The sequence below is a fragment of the Chamaea fasciata genome, unplaced genomic scaffold (genome assembly GCF_029207755.1).
Source record: "Chamaea fasciata isolate MVZ Bird 193981 ecotype frontalis unplaced genomic scaffold, bChaFas1.0.hap1 SCAF_24, whole genome shotgun sequence".
Taxonomy (NCBI): Eukaryota; Metazoa; Chordata; class Aves; order Passeriformes; family Sylviidae; genus Chamaea; species Chamaea fasciata.
In genome coordinates, this window is record NW_027094109.1 from 4,459,183 (window position 1) to 4,479,034 (window position 19,852).

At 51.1% G+C, this 19,852-nt stretch overlaps 1 protein-coding gene across 1 annotated transcript in view; it reads right to left on the bottom strand.

Annotated features, from left to right (window-relative positions):
• Positions 1 to 19,852, bottom strand: part of GRIK4 (glutamate ionotropic receptor kainate type subunit 4) — a 184,135-nt gene that overhangs the window by 2,191 nt on the left and 162,092 nt on the right. Inside the window, exons 13-19 of the mRNA XM_066203317.1 lie at positions 17,548 to 17,661; positions 9,950 to 10,059; positions 7,866 to 8,039; positions 7,404 to 7,569; positions 5,197 to 5,422; positions 3,597 to 3,725; positions 958 to 1,076 (exon numbers count right to left, since the gene is read on the bottom strand). Of these exons, the coding sequence (XP_066059414.1) occupies positions 958 to 1,076; positions 3,597 to 3,725; positions 5,197 to 5,422; positions 7,404 to 7,569; positions 7,866 to 8,039; positions 9,950 to 10,059; positions 17,548 to 17,661 (1,038 nt within the window). The remainder of the gene's footprint in view (positions 1 to 957; positions 1,077 to 3,596; positions 3,726 to 5,196; positions 5,423 to 7,403; positions 7,570 to 7,865; positions 8,040 to 9,949; positions 10,060 to 17,547; positions 17,662 to 19,852) is intronic.

Below are 19,852 nucleotides of genomic sequence, written 5' to 3' on the forward strand. Positions count from 1 at the left end.
GTATTAATTAATTATTATTTATCTTAATTATTATACATTTCCTCAGAAATGTAGCTATTTTCTATTGGGCTGTTTATCAAAAACCCACTCAAATCATCCAATACTTGAGGAAGAGCACGAGGCTTCTCAGCACATTTTCGGGGTGTTGTAGCAGCTCTGTGGGGCCCGTCCCTACACTGTGCACGGCTTTTTGTTCTTTTGCTTTGTATTATTTTCTTCTTTAATTAAAACCTTTTGCTTTTTCAAGACACACTCGACCATGCTGTCTCCCAAGTTATTTTAAGCCATTTCTGGGAGGCTGCTGGACACCCTCAGAGTGCATTGAACCCTCGTGGAGCTAAAAAAATCTGGCTTGGCGAGAATTTCAATAGTCCTGCTGACCTGAGTCCCTCAGGGGCTCTGGGTCCTGGGGTGATGAGGGCTTGGGGTGACCTGGGGTAGTCAGAGATGTCCCTGACCATGGCAGGGGGTGGCACTGGATGAGCTTTAAGGTCCCTTCCAACCCAGGCCATTTTTAAGATTCCGTGATATGATTCTGACACCAAGTTTTTATGGATTTAGTGCTGCTGGTTTTCAACATCCATGCTGAGACATCTACACTTGATTTACCCCAACTGTGCCTCTCATCAGAGACCCCACTGTGTTCTTCACCCCCGCATCAGCACAAGATCCAAACCTGCTGCAGGTACAAATCCCATCTCCAGGAAAGGCCCCTGGATGTTGTACACATCTTTGATCCCTCTGAAAGCCCTTGGAGCATCTCTACAGCCTCGCTCTGAGTAGGAGTGCACGAGCAGCTCACGGATTTTAGTCCCTGCCCAAAGGACCAAGCCTGTTCCTGTGTTTGAGGTGTCCTGGCTGGGATTGCTCCTCAGCCTGGGTGCATGACTTGCTCTAGGACACCCCACAGACGGCAATAAACACGCCCTGTCCCCTCAGGACACTCCCAGGTCCTACCTCCGACTGTTCAGAGTGTCGAAGGCTCCACAAAAATTCCAGCATTGCCATAAAAATTGCTACGATTAAGCCACAGATGAGCACCACGAAGATTCCACCAATGTTCTCCATTCCCAGGCCTAAAATAAAGCAGGAGAGGCACTCTGGAGAGGCAGGCACACCATAAATCTCAAGTATCACTGCACAGAACCCCCAGGTTTTGCTGTTTTGTTGGCACTGTAGATGACCAGCCAGGGACCAAAACCACCGAGCCAGCAGTGTCCTATTAATAGCTCCCTGCATGACTCAGATGGCCCGAGTGAGTGACTTGCAATAACTGCAGGATCGAAGATGCCTGCTCAGAAATGATGATTTTGCAGATAAACAGCCAGAACGTCGGAGGGAAGCACAAAGCAATTTGTGGACAAACCGAAAACAGGAAGGGAGAAACGTGGGATCAATGGGGCACGTTGATCCCTGCAAATTATTCACCCAGCTCCAGTGGCTTTGAACTTGGAAAGGAAGAGGAGCAAGGTTGTTAAAGGAGCAGAGATGAAGGAGACAGGGAAGGGCTTTAAAGGAAACTGGCAGCAGGAAAAGCTCCTTTGATTGCATCACAAAGTGCTGCAGGAAAATGATTCCGGCTGCTCGGACTGCAGTGGGAAAGGAGAGGCTCCGAACAGGAGCAGGATGCTGTGTCACACCACAGGGTGACAAAATGGGGTCCCTGCCACCCAGGGGTCCCTGGTTGTGGGTTGGGTGTCTCTGCCCAGCACCCCTGGCCCATGAGGAGCAAACAGCCCCTTCCATGGGCGACTCATCCCACTTCCCTCGGACAGCTCTTCTCCTATGGGATAACCACTGTGCCTACCCAGCCTGCATTCCAGAAAGTTCACCAGCTGAAGAAAAATCCATCCCTTAAAAACCTGAGCTTTCCATGTGCTGAGGCCATCACTTCACTTGCCACCACAGCCCTGGTCCCCAAAACCGTGCCTCCATCTGCCTGTGAGATGAGCCGACCTCAACGTTTGCTGTCCTGGGATATGAGGAACCACAGCTCCTCTCTCCTGTGTTTGGTTTGTGTCCCTGATTGGACTGATCACTAAAAAACACGTGCTCTGCCCTGGGTTGGCTGTGCGAGGCCATTACTCAACAAGAACATCTATAAAAATCTTCCTCTCCCTCCTGTAGCATTAAATCAAAGTGTAAGATCTGATGATTTATTGACTTGATCCTGGCGTGGCTTTTTAGATGTAAAACCTCACCAAAATCCTTGTAAATCGCTGACCTGTTTTGTTCTAAAACTTAGCAGGTCACATTTCTGCCTCCTCCTCCGTCATTCTTTTGGCACCGCCCCCAGAACAATGCAGGGAGTCTATAAATCAGAGACTCTTGCAGAGGTGCTTCCACAGCAATGGCAAGGCAGAAAATCCAGCCCGGAATCACAATTCAGACCCAAAGGTAAAGGCCACCCACTGCCCCAGCAGCTCACAATGTGAATTTAGCGTTTGTACCCCTCTCTGCATCCTCCTGTCATTCTGTCTGGGCGCCACCTCAGACACCCAAGCTCACTGAGAGGATTTCCTTTCTCCATACAGCAACAGCCTTCCTCATCTCCCAAACTGAGGAAGTGAGCCACGGTATAGGGAACAAACTAGCAGAAAAACTTGCCCAGGGGCACAGATTGTGCTGGGTAGTGCCAGAAACAGCCCAGCTTCCCCCTTCCAAAGCCACCTCAAAGCAGCCCCCGGCCTAGATTCCACCTTGGAGTGGCTTTTGGCACAGTCTATGGAGAAAAAAACCTTCCACCTTCAAAAGTAACTCCTTTAATAGCAATAACCTGATGTCTTACGCCTTCAGCCTGGAGATAAATAGCTGGGGTTGTCTGTAGAGCAGCACTGCCCAAAAACGAGCATCACCTCCCAGCCCCGTGGGGTCCCGGCAGGAACCGCACAGACACACACACACTACACCTGCTGCAAGGTCAAAACCCCAAAAGAGCTTCCCCACACCTGGCTTGGCTCTTCTCTCTGCTCTCACAAAGGTCACGAGGCTGGGCTTTTAACTGGGGGGCCTGCTGGCCTCGCAGAAAACACTTGCTGAGGACAGGGCGGCTGCCAAAACTGAAAAATGCAGCAACTGTGTTAAGCTGGCAACTGCTCTCACGCTGGGACATCAGCCTAATGTGGTGGCTTTTATGGCAATTTGCATAGCATTACCCAAAAGAATTTGCTCCTCAGTTTACAAATGTACTAATAAAGTCCTTGTGTCCCTTCCCCTGGCTGTTTAAAAGACGCTTTCACTTGGAGCCATTAACCAGCGGGCCTGTGGTGGAGATCCATCTCCCTTCAAGGAACCCATGATTTTGGTCTGATCCCTTCAGCCATCCATTTTCCCAGACATTCATTAGAAGCTAATTTACCCTCATATGCCTCCAATATTTGTCATTTGGTTGTTCCCGCTATCTCTGCCCCAGGCAAAAACACACAGCGGGAGGCACGGCGGAGCTGCTTGGCTTTCTCCTTGAATTGTGAAGGGAAGGAATCTCAGGTCAGGAGAAGGGGAAAAAGTGATTGCCAGGCAGAAAACCTGGCAGGCATGCAGCTGGGTGTTCATGCAGGATGTTTCTGTGCCTGGGCCCCTGGGAGTGCAGGGCTCACCTTTGGCTCTGTGATCCTCCTCTTTGGGGCACTTCCCTCCTTCCCACCACTTGCGCTTGAGGATTTCCAGGCGGTTGTTCTCCTGCAGCTGGAGGATGGCCAGGTCGAACTCGTCGCGGAACACGGAGCCTGCAACGCCGAGAGGGACGTGGTAGGGCCCCGCCTTCCTCCCCACCATCATCCTCGCCACTCGCCCCACCCCAGCGTGCCCAGCTACCATGGCTCCTCCCTGGGGGGCTTGGAGGGGCTCTCAGTCCATGCAAGCCATGGGAAGCCACGGCCACCCCGCTGGGAATGTCACCTGGTTCGTGTCACTTGCAGAAGGTGACTTTACCTGGCCACCAGGAGCCACACAGGCCACTGGAGCAGGTGTATGACAAGGGGAGCTTTGGCTTTTGAATGAGCAGTTCGGTATCCTGCTCCTGCAGACCATGGAGGTCCCTCTCTTGTCATTCCACCTCCAATTCAACCTTGTTTTAATGCTCCTTCCCTCAAACTGGTCACGGAATAGAAATTCTGAGCTGGAAGGAGCCCAAGGATCATGGAAGCCAAAATGTCCATGTTGGAGGAGCTCAGTCCTGTGCTGGGCATGGAGCTCTGCTGCAGTCCCAGTGTCTGCTACCAGAGATCCTTGTCTGGTACAAGAAATCCTTGTCTGCCACCAGGGATCCCTAGGAATGGCCATGGGAAAGACTGTGCTTCTCCCAGTAACTCTGCACTATTGTCCCAGCCAGCAGCTTTCTGCTCCTCTTATCTGCTACGGTTTCACTGTTTAACAAGACAATGTCAGAACAAATTTAGCCCTGAAGGTAGGGATTTGTACTCACTTTGATCAGGTTGCTGTGACTTTACAAGCTTACCCGTGTTCCCTAAACTAGAGTGGCTGTTTGTGTGACGGGGCCTTATGTAATCCACCTCAATTTCGTGTTGCTAAATGCCAGGGCTTAAAGGTCAGGACAAGGCTTCCAGGCTGTCCAAAAGATCAGCTCGTTTGGAACAACAGTGACTAACTAAAGCCTTATTTAGCGGTGATGTTCTCTCCTGAGCTCATACATTTGAAAGACAAAACCCGTGCATTTGTTAAACCTGATGATGACCCCCTCCCCCGAATCACCCAACTCTCTGGCCTGCAGTTCCAAGAACCACCAGCTGTTACGACACTCCTGCTAAAAACTACCAAGAGTTGCCACAGCATTGCTTCGACATCACTTCTGGGATTAAAACAAGGAGCAGCACAAAACGATGCACAAACACTGGTTCGGGGAAGGAAACAGCAAAAGAGCAGAAAACAAGCAGCACTTTTGAGACATCTTTCACACGAATTATCGAAAGAGCCGCGGTCGCGTCTCACATGGCTCTGGGCCAGAGCAGGGTCTCGCACATCTGGCTCTGGACCAGAGCAGGGTCTCACATCTGGCTCTGGACCAGAGCAGGGTCTCTCACATTTGGCTCTGACCATGGGCAACAGGTAAGAAATCAAAAGGACCCTGGGCAGAGCTGTGAGATGCAACGTTGGCTTTTTAGAGCCGGCGCAGCCTTTGGAACGCTCCGGTCCTCTGCCGACAGCCGAGAAGGACTAGAATTGTTCTTCACTGCCTACCGACGGGCATGCCAATCCCGTAGCCCTTGGTGTCCAGAAGGCCCCCGACCTGCGTGAGGTTGCAATTGCGCTGCCGATAATACTCGTTCATGGTGGACTCCAGCAGGAAGGCGTAGTTGGAGTTCAGCACGCGCGCGATCCCTTCCTCCGTGCTCTTCACGAAGACGCTGGGCTGCTTGGAGTACATGTAATTCCACATCCGCTGGTACGTCTGGTAGCGGGAGTTCTGCGGGGGACGGGAAAGGGGCAGCCACAGCTCAGGGAGGGGATTTGGGGGTCAATTAGAGCTTGAAAATCAAACCCCCCAAGTCAGGCGCCACTATGAGAAGGCCGCAGTGGAGAGAGGAATTGAATCGGATTTCAGATTCAGAAAGGATTTTGATGCCTCATCCTCGTTTATCTCAAATATGTTGGGAGTTTGTTGGAAAAGCCGGGCATGAAATGCCCCAATTCCAACAGGGTCTGGCGAAACTCTTTGTGTAAATTCAAATTTAGAAAAAAAAAAATCACAATTTCAGTAACCATGTATCAAAAACACACAAAAAAAGCCAGAAGAAACAGCTCCTGCTTGGTTGACTGAAACCTCTGGGTGCTCCCTGGAGAGCTCACACCGTACTGACCATCCCTCAAACATTGTCCCGACAGTTCTTCAGACTCCAGCACCCCGAGGAGGGCACTGAGGGCTGGGGATTGTTGCTCACAAGTTTTATTCCTCTCTGGAGATTGTTGCTCCCAAATTTTATTCAAAAAACCATCCAGATTTGGTTCACCCCCCTGTGAGGCAAGTTAAAGTGCTTGCTGAAAAGAACTGGGGTTTTTTTTTTTGTCATTGATTACAATAAACTAAAGCTCAGCCAGCCCCAAATCCTCCGAGTCTGGCGGTGGCTGAACCACCTTGGTCCAATGGAAAGAAAGCTGAGAATGATTAATCTCTCTTGCCTGTGCTGAGCAGAGAGTGAAGCCTGCTCGCACCAGGACTGAATATAAACACACCCTGCTCTACACAAGGATTTTCACACTGTCAAGGGCTCGTTTTCTGTGGCTGGCGAGCGATGCCGGAGAGCCTCGGGGAATCTGCTGCTGACCCAGTTCCTGTCCTCATCTGTCCAGCTCTGTCCTCTGGGTGCAGCCACTTGGGCAGGAGACAGATGAGCAGGGGGAGGTTTGGTCCCGACTCGCTGCATTTTTAAACCTTAAACTGTGTGTCAGTGTCAGCAGCGGCACTGCCAGGACAAGGTGCCTCAGGAGGGGACAAACATTCCTCCATGCCCCCAGGAAGGGAGGGGAGATGGAGGCAGTTATCCACCCCTACTTTAACCTCCCCATCCTTACACCAGAGGCAAATGGATCCCAACACAGCTTGAAGCGCCACAAATGGGACAAAGCCCTCTTTTCCTAATTTCCTCTCTGATTTCCTCACTGCCAGGCAGTGCAGAGACTCAGTCAGGGGTTTAAACATGAAAGCTCCCCTCAAGTGAGCCCCTCGTATACAACCACCTCCCTCACTTAGGCTCTGCTCAGCTCATTTGAGATGTAAAGTTGGGCTTAAAAGTAGCTCTTTTCCATACCCCTGAAGAGAATAAAGTTGGGCTGAAAAGCTCAGGCTGACTCCAGAGATTTCCCAGCCTTCCAAATTCAGTTCAGGCTCAGAGCGGGGGGAGAGACTGAGAACAAGCTTCCTCTCCTTTTGGAATTTCAACAAGTGATAAATAAATAAAAAATCCTCAAGCAGTTCTTTGTGCGTTCAGAGCAGAAAAGGTTCACTCATTTATTTCCCTTCTGAGCAGAGCAGGCAAGATAAAAATTAAATTGGGCTAAGTGGCCCACATAACCTTGCATACACTTGACTTATTTCAGTGCCACTGACCTCTCACAGGCACCAGGACTTTGACTTCTGTGAGCCTGCCTGGGCTGTGCAAACGTTTCTTTGCTTATCCCACCTGAAAGACTCTCAAATAAAGGCTAAAACCATGTGGGACACCTATGAAAATTTGACTTCCTGGTCAAATTCCCTTCTGTGTCCTCCACCATGCCTCTCCCACCATTCATCCCATCATCCCCATGCTGTGCAGGGATCTCTCCAGGGGTCCCCTCCGTGCCAGCAATGGAGTGACACGGGCACAGCAGGCTGAGGGGACACCCAAATGTGGCTGAGGGGTGCCCTGTGCACACCCTGCCCCCCCAGGCAGGCAAAGAATGGGGTTTACTTGGAAGAAGGTCATGCTGGAGCCGCCGTGGATGGTGCCGTACTCGATGGTGGTCTGGTCAGCGAGGTCATCCACGGACTCGATGGGGACGTCCATGCGCTGGACGGTCAGGAACGCTGCCAGGTTGGCCGTGTAGGAGGAGATGATGATCAAGGTGAAGGCCCACCTAGGGAGAGGGAGGAGAAGGTGTGGTTTCCCTCAGGGAAATCTGCTCTCCATCCCTCAATCTTTGCCTCTCAGAATCCCAGAATCGCTGAGGCTGCAAAATCCCTCCAAAGCCATCAATCCCCACCTTGTCACCCAGACAAGCGGGTGACACATCCAGTCATCCTTGAACACCTCCACCACCTCCCTGGGCAGCCCCTCCAAACGTCCCACAACCCTTCCCATGAAGAAATTCCTCCTCCACATCCAACTTCTGCCCAGAGGAACCTTCCCAAAGGGACGGGCTGCCCTCCTTACCAGACTCCGCTGACGCAGCGAGTGGACAGAGCCTGGGGGGCGATGGTGGAGCCCTGCTGCATGAACCCCCCCACCGGGAACCACAGCGAGTTCCCCAGGGAGTACTGGTTCACCAGGAGGTTGCATCGACCTTGGGAGCAGGGGTGGGGGCTGTACCACTCGTATGGAGTCAGCCTGAAAGGACAAGAAACCGGGGGGGAGCTCAGGGAACGCGCTGGGAAATGGGACACTTTAAAAACAACAAAAGAGAGAGAAAAGCTGTGAAGCTGCAGCTCTCCTGGAGGCAGAGTTTTCTGAGGAGGAAATGCTTTGCTGTCAGTTGGTGCCCAGGGCTCAGAGCTGTGTGAAACGTTTGCTCTAAGACTCAGGAGCCAGAGGCTTTCTTGTAAAGACTTGCAAAAAAAAAACAACTTTGAGAGGCTGTGCTGTGGGCAGCCCTGCGCGCATCCTGCAACCCCGTGTGCAGATTCACACCGCAGCAGGAACTCCAGATACGCAGGGACTTGATGGGAAGTAGAAATCAAAACATCTTTGGCTGTGCTCCCTGCCGGAGCACGAGCACTGATGGGAAGTTCAAAAGCGAAGCGCGTGAGCCCTGACTGCATTAAACCATCAAGAAAAACCCTGTTGGTGCAGAGGGTTGCTCTGAGAAGCTCTGAGGTGGAGCTGGAAGCTGAGTGCTGGCGTTTCAAAGCATCCCATCCTTCAGGGACAGGACGGAGGTGGGAATGGGAAATATCTGACAGCCTGTCACTGCGGTGACTGCAGTTCTCTCTCTTCTCTTTTGCTGTTTCCAGTCCCCCGGTCCCTGGTTGCTAAGAAAGCCTGCTAATTCGTGTGCTGCACTTCAACATCTTGCTCTAGCTCAGAAAGCTGGGGCCTGGCAGGGTCATTTTGGGGCTTTTGCCAGAACAGCTGCCAGCTGTGCCAGCTCACATCGCATTTAGCCAAAATGAGGGGGTTTATTTTCATCCCTGCAGCTCCTCTCTCACTGTGGTGCCAGGGAGGAGGAGGAGGAGGAGGAGGAGGTTATTTCCTGCAGACTTTCCATGGTGGATCAAGCACTGGCAGCAAACCCCAGTGCTCTGGGAGCGTCAGGGTCAAAAGCTCCTTCCTGCTGAGCAGGGCAGGGAGCAGCAGCCAAAGCTCCCTCTCCAGTGGGGAGCTGGGTAAAAGGCACCTTTTTGGAGGATCATATTTAAAACATGAGGAAGGGGCTAAAGAGGCGCCAGCTCTGCATAATTCAGTGGCTCCTCCACACCTGCGTTTCTGAGGCTGTAAGAGCATTCGAAGAACGCATTAAAGCCCTGTCAGGACTGACAACTCCAGCCATGCCGAGGGAGCGAGCGACAGCGCAGTTCCAATTTGTGTAATGAGAACTGGGCAGCAAAGGGGCTCCCAAAAGAGCCATCGAGCCCTGAGCAGCCTCTGGCACACTGTGCAGGACACGGCTCCACTCTGCCTGCCACAGCCCCTCCACAGCGGTGCTGGGAGGGCAGCACTGGAGCCCAGACCAGCCTCGATGGGGCCGTGCTGCAGGAGAGCACTCAGCGAGGTATTTTAGGACTGATTTTAATTAATCATAGGGGAAAGGAGTTGAGAGGTGCCAAGCGAGGCTCTGCACATCAGCTGCCCAGAGATACTCATGAACTTTCCTCCACAAAGTGGGTTGCACAGTTCCACACATCACTCGGGGAGTTCATGTTGACACCTCGGAATGGACTTGCAGGTCCCTCACAGCCTCCACCCTCCCTGCTCGGGACAAGGGGTTAAAAAAACCCCATCTGCAGGGAGCATTTAAACAGCACCAAAACCTTCTCCAGAACCTTCTCCCACCCAGCTCCGGGCACCACTGTGGCCAAACACATCCTGAACCAGGGCGCGACGGCCACCCCAGCGCGGGGGCACGGTGACAAACCTCAGTCCCCAGCTGGCAGAGCGCTGGGACGCTTCTTGCCAGGGCATCCCGGTGACCCGGGGTGGGGCAGAGGATGTCCCCGTGTCCCCCTGGGCGTCCCCTCTCCGCGGGTCTGCGGGTGACACTAGGTGGCACCGCGAGGAAGGGAAAGGCACCGCGACATTACCGAGCCACCAGGAAGAGGACACAGCTGACGGCCAGGTAGGCGAGCAGCATGAAGAGCCAGACGCCGGGAGAAAAGGGATCCAGGAAGGAGAAGTAGCCGGGTCGGCGGCCCTGGGGATGGAAAAGCAGAGGGGGAATTTCCAGCTGGTTGGGTTTGGAGAGGTGAAAATGGTTCTGGAAGGGCGCCAGGGGAACGGCAGGGAAATGGAGAAATGGGAGAAATGGGGCAAAAGGGGAGAAATGGGAGCAAGGGAAATAAATGGGAGAAGGGGGAGAAATGGAAGAAATGGAAGAAATGGGAGAAATGAGAGAAAGGGAGATAAATGGGAGAAGGGGGAGAAATGGGGCAAAGGGGAGAAATGGGAGAAAGGGGGAGAAGTGGGAGAAAGGGAGAGAAATGGGGCAAAGGAGATAAATGGGAGAGAGGGAAATAAATGGAGAAATAGGGCAAAGAGGATAAAAACAGGAGAAGGGAAATAAATGGGAGAAATAGAAAGGAGAAGGGGGAGAAATGGGGCAAAAGGGATAAATGGGAGAAAAGGGATAAACAGTAGAAGGGGGCTAAATGGGAGAGAGGGGGATAAATGGGAGAAAGGGGAATAAAAAGGGGAAGGGGGATAAACGGGAGAAGAGGGATAAATGGGAGAAAGAGGGTAAATAGGGCAAAGAGGATGAAAACGGGAGAAGGGAAATGAATGAGAGAAACAGGAATAAAAAGGAGAAGGGGATAAATGGGAGAAGGGGGATAAATGGGAGAAAGAGGAATAAATGGGAGAAGGGGGATAAACCAGGCTTCGGAAAAGCCTTGCAGGGCAAACAAGCGACCCAACAAATGACCGAGTCCTGCAGCATCTCCCCACTGGATTCATCCCCTAAATCTGCTTTTCTGCCAATTTTTGTTCCTCCAGGCAAAGGAAGAGGTGAATTGGGAGAAAAAAAATGAGTCAATCACAGCGTTCTTCCCCCTCCCTGGCAGGGTTTGCTGCACCCTCACCCCCCATCCTTGTCCACCCCACATTTAACCAGGCAGAAAGGGCTCCACCTGAGCTCACAGGGTGGAAAATACATTTGTGAAGCAAAAGGAAGGGGGAAAAAAAAAAAAAAAGAGATGTTTTCAAAACTTTCCTCTCTCCGGCCTTGAAATGTTTCTTCTTTTACAAAAACCCCAATAAAATTATTACTTTTATCTCAGGGTACAGGATATTTTTACCTCCAGGATGCGTCAGAATTTCCTGTTTTTCTTCCCCTCAGCAAACCACCTTTCCTTGAAAAAAATCAGGCTTCACTGCTAGAAAAAGCAGGTTGATCTTCTCCCAGAGCATTTTAAACTTTCACAAGGATGCTGCCACCGCCAGCAAATCGTCAAACGTCACGAAATTTGTGCAAAGGGGGAGATTATTTTTTTTTTTTTGGAGAAGTTTCTCAAAAGCCACACACATCCCATTTTAAGTGGATGGCACCATCAGCTCTGTGGATGGAGCTCCTCAGAAAGGAAAGAGCAGCTCAAGCCCGTCCAAGTGAGCACAGGGACAAGGGACGTGACCCCATAGCTCACAGAACCCTGTATTTTCTGTTCCAAACCACAAATCCAGTCCTGGCATCCCTAAAACAGCTCCACAGCTTCCCCAAGCACCTGGAACCAGGAAGCTTCCCACGAGTCAGAGCTTTGCAAAGTGTTGTGTTTTTTTGGGGTTTTTTTTGCCTTCCCCAGACTTAGAGCAGCATTTTAAATTCCATTTCCATCCAAACCTCGCTGTTTTACTACTGAATGTTATGCAAAACCTGAATTTCACAAGGTCTCAGCAGTCCTCCCGGAGACTTGGAGTTGTTGCTAGAAAAGGCAACAGTTGTTGCACAAAAATCTTCCTCTGCTAAAAATATCCAGGAGCCTGTGAAATCCTCAGCTCCAGTCACCATCTGGGAACCTGTAACGTGTCAGGAACCTTCCCCAGCAAACCCTGCACCAAGGAAAAACCCAGCACACCACAACAACCTGCCCCTGTATCCGTCAGGACAAGATTTTTGGGATCTGCACTGTCCCTGCCCGTGGTGGGGGGGTCTTTGAGGTCCCTTCCAGGCCAAACCATTCTGGGATGAGCAGTTTTAGAGAATCTGGCTTGCTAAGGCTTTTAGCAAATGGACGAGCTGAGGACCAGTGGTTCAGCATCCATTCTCACATTAAGTCAATTCCCAAGGAGAAGTTCAGGTTCTCAGGTTAATTCTAAGTCAATTCCCAAGGAGAAGTTCGGGTTCTCAGGTTAATTTTAAGTCAATTCGCAAGGAAAAGTTCAGGTTCTCCTGGGTTTAATTCCAGAGTCTTTCTTAAAGCAATGTCTCCTGTTCCAGGTTATCTCCTATAAACAGGTGAGCTACAAACAGTGGGAGACACCACATTCCTTGTGTCCTTTCCCGATTTTTGGGGGGGGGTCAGTTGCTGCTGTGATTCTGGTTTTCCCAAGCCAGGGGCTTTCAGAGCCACAGAAACTGCAGGAAGCTGCAGCCCCAGCATCCCCAGGGACCCTGGCAAAAATGGCTTTTTTCCTCACTTCCAGGAGAACCCCTTTGCTCACCGTGCTGGAGCTCCAGAGCACCTCCCAGCCCTGCAGGTGCCAGGGTGTGTTCCCTCTGCCCTTCCCAATGACCCCATCCAAAGGGTGGCACTCCCAAAGGGTGGCACTGCCAAAGCTCTCCCCTTCATGGCTCTCCTGGATGCCCCTCAAACCCTGGTTCCCCGTGGGAACTGAACATGGATTTTAGGCTCCAGGCAGAATCTTGAAGCCTGTGGGAAAGCCAAGCACAGATCTCTCTCAGTCTGGCCAGGGGAATCGTAAGGAGGAACCCAAAGCAATCCTTGTAGATACCGTCCTCCTGACACCTGGTGTTTTTCTAACTTGTAAGAAAACAATCAAGAGGTGTTGCTCTAAATGACCAATCCTATTGATTGTACCAAAGCACTGTATAAAAGAGTCTGTCTCTCAACAAACTGGTGCTATAATGCCCTGTATATAAAGAAATCAGAGTTCCACGTGTCGTTACTGGGCCGTCCTGAATCGTCCCCATAGTTCCCTTCTTCTTCCTCAGGAGCTAAACTGCCTCGATGACTCTTCATTCCTCCAGGTTTTTGCATGCTCAAGGATGAAACGAGGCCGTGGGGGACCAGCAGGGTGTGAAGGGCACAGGCTGCTGAGCAGGCTGGAGCTCCTGGAGCTCCTCACCCCAGGCAGGGCAGGGAATGATCCTCCCTGGCATCCCAGAGCTGGCAGGGAATTCGCAGAGCCTTGGCTGAGCCTCCCCCTGCGAGACGCTCCCGTGACAAAGTTCCTCTCGGCAATTAAGGCCTTGATGTCTTCTTTATATTTCTGGGGCAGTTTGTCAATAAATTGCTCTCATTAAGGAAATTGCGTTGGAAGCTTTAAGTCTCCAGCTTGGCAATGAATCTCTCCTGTGACTTTACAGTTGTAGTAGTTCTGGTTCTTTTCAGCTCCAGTCATTTCCAGGCTGCTGGGACATATTCTTTTCATTCACAGTTGTGGGTAAGAATAAAGATCTTCTGTTCCCACGGAGGGCACAAACTCTCTCTTATCTGTCTGTTTTGAAGATGGGAATGACAATATCTGGAGTCTGTCAGATATTTTTAGACAGTCCCAATAGAGCTTTGTTAATTGGAAGAGCTATTTTTCCTGGAATAGATACGTTCAAAATGTCCAATAATTGATGAAGGCCTCCTGCAAATCCTCAGATGGAAGCGGGAGAGATTAATTTGCCCTCCTCCTAAGTTGTTCTTGGAAATCTTCATTTTTCCAGCCAGTGAGCAGCAGTTTTCTGGGAAGGTTCTGGTGACTGAAGAGTTTGGACAAGGGGGACATTTGGGAAGGAGAGGACAGCCCTGGATTTGTTGTTTTCGGCACTCCCTGCCCCGCACACGCAGAGTCTGGAGGGACCCCAGGCAGCTCCATTTCTCCCAAGTGTTTTCCCTAAAAAAGGAGGGCAGAGAACTCTCTTCTGCCTCTGGAAGTCAGAGGGAAAGCAAGAAAACTCAGCCTGGGGGAGGCAGAAATGTTGCTGTGGGCTGGGTACAACTGCAGGGCACCCAACCAGGGCGTATCCCAGGAAATGTTCCAGGGCAGATCCAGATCCCTCCTCTTCCTCTGGAGTCAATAAAAGCCCTGCACAGGCTTCTCTGAATCTTGAGCCTGATTTGGTTCATAACCAGCAAATCCATTCCGCGATCCAGCAGTTGCTCCCACCCTGCTCTGCTGGGGAGAGATTCCTGCTGGCAGAGCTGTCAGGAGGGGGATCAGCTCCTCCCAGCTCCTCTCAAGCCTCCTCTGGCTGGAATGAAGGAGTTTTTCCATCTGTCCTTCCCATTTCGTGTCCTCTGCAGCAATCAAGTCGAAACACTTCAAGCCTCAGCTCCACTTGCTGTGCACTCTCCCAAACCTCCATTTCCTCGTTTTGAAGGCAAGGTCCTCATTTCAGGGCTGAGGGGCCAGAATCATCTCTAGTCCCTGCCACAGAGGCAGGATGTGAGCAAAGGTGTGTAAAACACAAACAATCCTGATTTGTCCCTCCGAGCAGAAGGGACCCTGAGCACCTGATTCCAGCCCCCCTGCCAAACACCCAGGGACTGCTCAGGGCTCCTCACCCACCTCCTGCCGTGCCCACATCCCCCTGGCTGGGCAGAATGAGCACCAAAGAAAACCAACCGAGCCTTTTCCCTCAGCAGCCTGCGAGTTCAGGGAGCCTGTTGGAGCTCCCGTGTCAGAAATCCAGCCTTGATTGTATCACAAGCAGTGAAATTGAGAAAAATGACAGCCCTGGTTAAAGCTGCCATATTTGGTTATGTGTGATACGAGGCACAGGCTCGGTGCTGGCTGGGTTGGCGGCGTGGGGAGGAGAAAGGGGCGAGAAATCACTTGCCACTGGAGCTACATGGAAATTAAAATAAAATGTCATCGCGTTTCGGAGGAGCCCAGGGTGTGGAGACAACTCCTCGGTGAGGAAGAGGCTCATTTGTGGTTATTTATTAGGCTCCATCTCATCTGAGCTGTGATTAACAGACGTCAGCTGCAATTTTTGACATTGCAGAGGTGGTTTTTGGGGTGGGGAGAAGAAGGCTGTGGGGCTGCTCTGCAAGCCACATCCTTAAAGGAAAACCAGAACTGCCTGCTTGAAGAAATATTTACCAGCCTGAGGAGTTAAACTGCCACCCAGCTCTCAGGCACCCTCCTCAAGCTGAGCAGGAAAGGTTTGGAGGAAGGGTTGGAGAGGGAAGAGGGGGCTCTGAGCTTCCTTGTGGGGATCCCCCCTGTCCTGGGCAGGCCACGAGCCCTGGCTGCCCCTCCAGCCCTCCCCACGTCCTTGCTGTGGGGTGACCCCACCTGGGAGATGTCTGCACCCCTGCCTGGGTCCCTGGGCAGCTCCTCTGCTCACATCCAAACCCCTCATGGAGCAGCTGAAGCCCTGCTGAGAGCAGGGGGTATTCCCCAAACCCCCCTGGAGTCTGGAATTACAGACCCTGCTCCATCTGGTGAGGGCCTCAAGGGCAGGCTGGGCTGCGCTCTGGTGGCAGCAGAAGCTCCCTCTGCCCTGAGGAACTCCCCCCCTGAAGAGAAGTGTCAGACAATCCTGCAGAGCTCCCCAGGCAGCAGCAAAAGCCTCCGGTGGACGTTCCCTGTGCAAAGCCCGCACCAGCATCCCTGCCTTTCCCCTGGAGGGAGGAATGCTGCTCGGGGAATGAATTGCTGAAGGCTGTGGTGCAGATCTGAGGCAGGATGTGCACAGAATGGTTTGGGTTGGAAGGGACCTTAAAGATCATCTTGTTCCAACCCTTTTTTCACGGGCAGGGACAATTTTCACTGTCCCAGGTTGATCAGAGCTCCATCCAACCTGGCCTTGGATGCTTCCAGGGATGGGACAGCCACAGCTCCTCTGGGAAATCTATTCCAGGGCTTCCCCACCTTCACAGGGAAGAATTCCTTACTAACATAACACAGTATTTAATCACCAAATCCGATTTCAATGCCGGGAGCCACTGGCAGAGAAAGGGCCTGGCTCCACAAGGCAGCAGCTGCCGTGAAAACCCAACAGTGGTGGGGAAGGGACAATTCCATTCCACTTCCAGGAGCTGGAAGAGCCAACCCCTCTTTCATTTTTTTATTTTTTTTTTTTTTTAGCGATCACTTCAATCATCGATCTTAAACTCTTCACGTAGCAGAGGAAGCAGAATTTTAACTAGATTTTAATTACTTGTTTGCTCTTGGCAGGAGCCACTCAGCACAGAGAGAGAGATGCGTGAATTTGTTTCTGTTCATCCCCAACGCTGCATCCTTAACAACCTCCCGGCTGGGGAGGGGGCTGGGAGAGGCAGCTTGAAGGGTTTTTTCTCCTTTTGGCTGACAGAAACCAAGGCACTGTCACTCACATCACACTCCACACCCGTGCAGAGCACGCTTCCAAAATGCACACTGGGGAGAGGGAGGCTGCAAAAGGAGCTTCCCTCCTGTGGCACCGGGAATTTGGGAGGAACTGGGGGAAATCTCACCTCTCCTGAGCTTCCGGGAGAAGGTAGAACAATGGAGGATGCAAAGAAAAGGGGATTGATGGGAATTTAAGACAAGTTTGGCTAAGCAGAGACACAACACCGTGTACAGTCTTGCACACACGAATCCCTTGGGAACATTCCCAGATGTTTTGACATAGAAAAAAAAAAATTGGCTCACTCCTGGAAGTGTCCAAGGCCAGGTTGGACAGGGCTTGGAGCAACCTGGGATAGGGAAGGTGTCCCTGCCTGTGGCAGGAGGGGGAATGGGATGAACTTTGAGGTCCTTTCAACCCAAACCATTCCAGGATCCTGTGATCCTACAGCAGTGCTGAGCACCCCCTGAGATTAGGGAGCTTTCCTTGGGCTGCTGCTGTTTGGGGGGCTGGGAGCAGAGAAGCAGAGGCCAGGCAGGGCTGTGAGCTCAGCCTGGCACCCAGGAGGGACATTTCCCCTGGGCTTAGGAAAGCAGAAGGCTGACGTGCCTGCAGAGCATTCCCAGGAGGTGACAGCACAGAAAGCAATCCAGGATTCCTTCCTGACGGGATTCTCAGGTGGGAGAAGAGAGAGCAAAAGAGCAAAGCTGAGATCAGGAATGGCCCCAACATCACAGACAGCCCAGCTCAGCCTCCAAGCCAGTCTCACCACTAAATCCAACTGGTTGGTGACTCCAAGCCAAATTTCTGCAATTGTGTCATGTTGCTGCACCCCTCCAGCCAAACCTGCCCTCAGCACCTCACCCAGGGGCCTTAACGCCACTTAAAGCCACTCTAAAACCATCCTGCAGCCCCCACCATGCCGAAAAAATCCCACCAAGTGCCCTGGGAGGAGTGGGGAGAGAAGCCAAAGGGCTGGAGGGATGAATAAAAATGGAATTCACCCATCCTGACACACAGAAGAGAGACAGAGAGGAAAAGCAGGGAATAAAGGTCGAGCACATTCGCGTTTAAATAGGAAACCAAAATATTTTTATGAGCCGTTCATTATTCTCCTCTAAGCAGGCAGGTTTGCATGCAAATAATGGAGGGACATAAAGGGCTCTAAAATCGGGCTCTTACCATGTGAACTCGGTAGAGAATGCTAATTCCCAGAGTCATGAAGGGCTTGGAGAAATCAATCACCTTCTCCCGCTCCGCCGTGATCGTCAGCCCCGCCACGGCCAGGTCGGCTTTCTAGGGAGGAGGGATGGTGGAAAAGGTCAGAATCCCGGGAAAGCAGCACACCTGGGGCCACACGGCACTCCTGCTCCTGCAGGGGGGATGTCCCACCTCCCTGGGACAGGAGTTTTGCATCCCCTGGTCCCCACATCCCTCTGCCAGGGTGGGATTCACACCAGCCCTGCTCAAACTCACCCTAAACTTTAGCTCAGCCTGTGCTCTGGGGCATTCTCCCCATTTTTCTTTCTCCCTTTTTCCTGCCCTTTCCCCATTTTTCCTTCCCTTTCTTCATTTTTTCCTTCCCTTTCCCCATTTTTTCCTTCCCTTTCCCCATTTTTTCCTTCCTTTTCCCCATTTTTCCGTCGCTTTCAGGCCAGAGCAGCTCCTTCCCCTGAGTGCTCACAGCCCAATTGCCATTTTTATTCATTTAATGCATTGAAACCTGGAGCCATAAACCAATAAATATTGATCTATAGAAAATACATTAAAAATAGAAAATTGAAAACCTTCCCTGTTGAACACAGCTGTCCCTTCTGGTACAAACAAGCACCACAGGTGACAAAGCAGCATCCTCACCCCTGAGCCACGGAGTTCACAAACCTGCCAAACTCAGACCTCCAGAACTGCAGATCAGTCTCCAAATAAATAAAATAAAATTCAGAGGACTGGCATTAAAGTTTGCAGATTGACTTGCAAAGCAAATGAGATTACGGGGAGGAAAAAATAAAATAAAAATAACTCCTTCCCATGTTAATACCCTTGTAATATAGATAAGGGATTTGAATTTTAAATATTATTTTTATTACTTTAGCTCTTTTAATGTCTGTAATTGCTTTCTGTAGAAATGAAACCTCCACTCCCTTATCCATTTGTTTCTCTGCTTTGCAGGAAGATGATTATGCATGTGGAAAAAGAGAAGATGGGGGAGAAAGGGAAGCTGCCTGCACTTTTTGTCCCTAAATTAGACAAGGTCTGTGCAGATGCCGAGGCACCACCACGTCTGATGGAGGCCCTGGGGCTGCAGGAGGGAAGAGCAGCAGGAGGGAAAAGAAAGGGAAGGTGACATGTAGCCCTGGTGCCGTGCCTGAGGTGTTCTGGTTTTCTGAAATTCTTTTCCCAGGGAATTTTCTGTAAACAGAAGAAATGTTTTTGTAGCTTTAACTTTGTTATTCATTCCTTTCCCTAGGAGGGACTTCTCCTTGATGTCCCTCTGCTCTGACCAATGTGAGTGAAGAGGTTTTGCCTTTGTGTCACCAATCCGATTGGTCTGTGTGAAATAGTATAAAAGGGAGACACATCCCAAAAATCAAGGAGTCCTTTTAAGCCTAATGAAGCTCAGAGTCTGTGTCGTTGTGGTGTAAAACAGCCCCGGTGACCCACGAGCCCAGGAAGGGGTCCCAGAGAAGGTGACACGGTGACACTTCCCAGGCCATGCAGGGAACATGGACATGCTCACTGGAGGTTTTTGCACTTGTCTCCAAGCAGCTCATACAGATTCCTAAGAGGTTCAGGCTGGAATGAATGATGAGCTGAGGACAATTCCTGCATAGCCAGAAATTTACCCACAAGCTTTTAAAAAATACACCAATAATCCCAACGTGGTGTGCGAGCACTTGAGCCCTGTGTAAACACCAGCAGATTACTAAAAACGGGATCACTTCATCTCTAGAACGTGGCATGTGGAGAATTTTATCTAGGAGGAAAGCCTAAAGCTTCCTAAACCTCTCCTGTCTCTACTTAAAAGGGTTTGTAGGTGCCTTTGTCCCTGGGAAAGCCCCTGGTGAAGATACAGCTCAGTCTGACAGTGGAATCCTTCTCCCAGTTCTCCAGACTGAACACAGTTCCACCAGCAAAGTGACAGACTAAAGCAGAGGGTAAAAGTGCCAAAGGGCCCAAGGGTTTCATGCCAAAGCTTCCAGGAAATTTTCATTCCTACCCCAGATATCCCAAATATAAAGGTGCTGTTAAAGGAGCAGCAGCACCCCCAGGTGTGCCCAGCTTTGGGGTCCTGACCATTCTCTGGGGAGAAACAAAATTTGGGTTGTTCCCTGATCATCTTGGTGTCACCGAATCATCAGCAGCCTCTTGAAATGCTCTTCCCCACACAAAATAAAGTGCAAATCCATCCCCCTCCCTTTGTCCAGAGAGCAGAGACACAGCACAGCCTCCCCCGGGCACTCAGATCTTGTGCCCAGCTCCCTTCTCT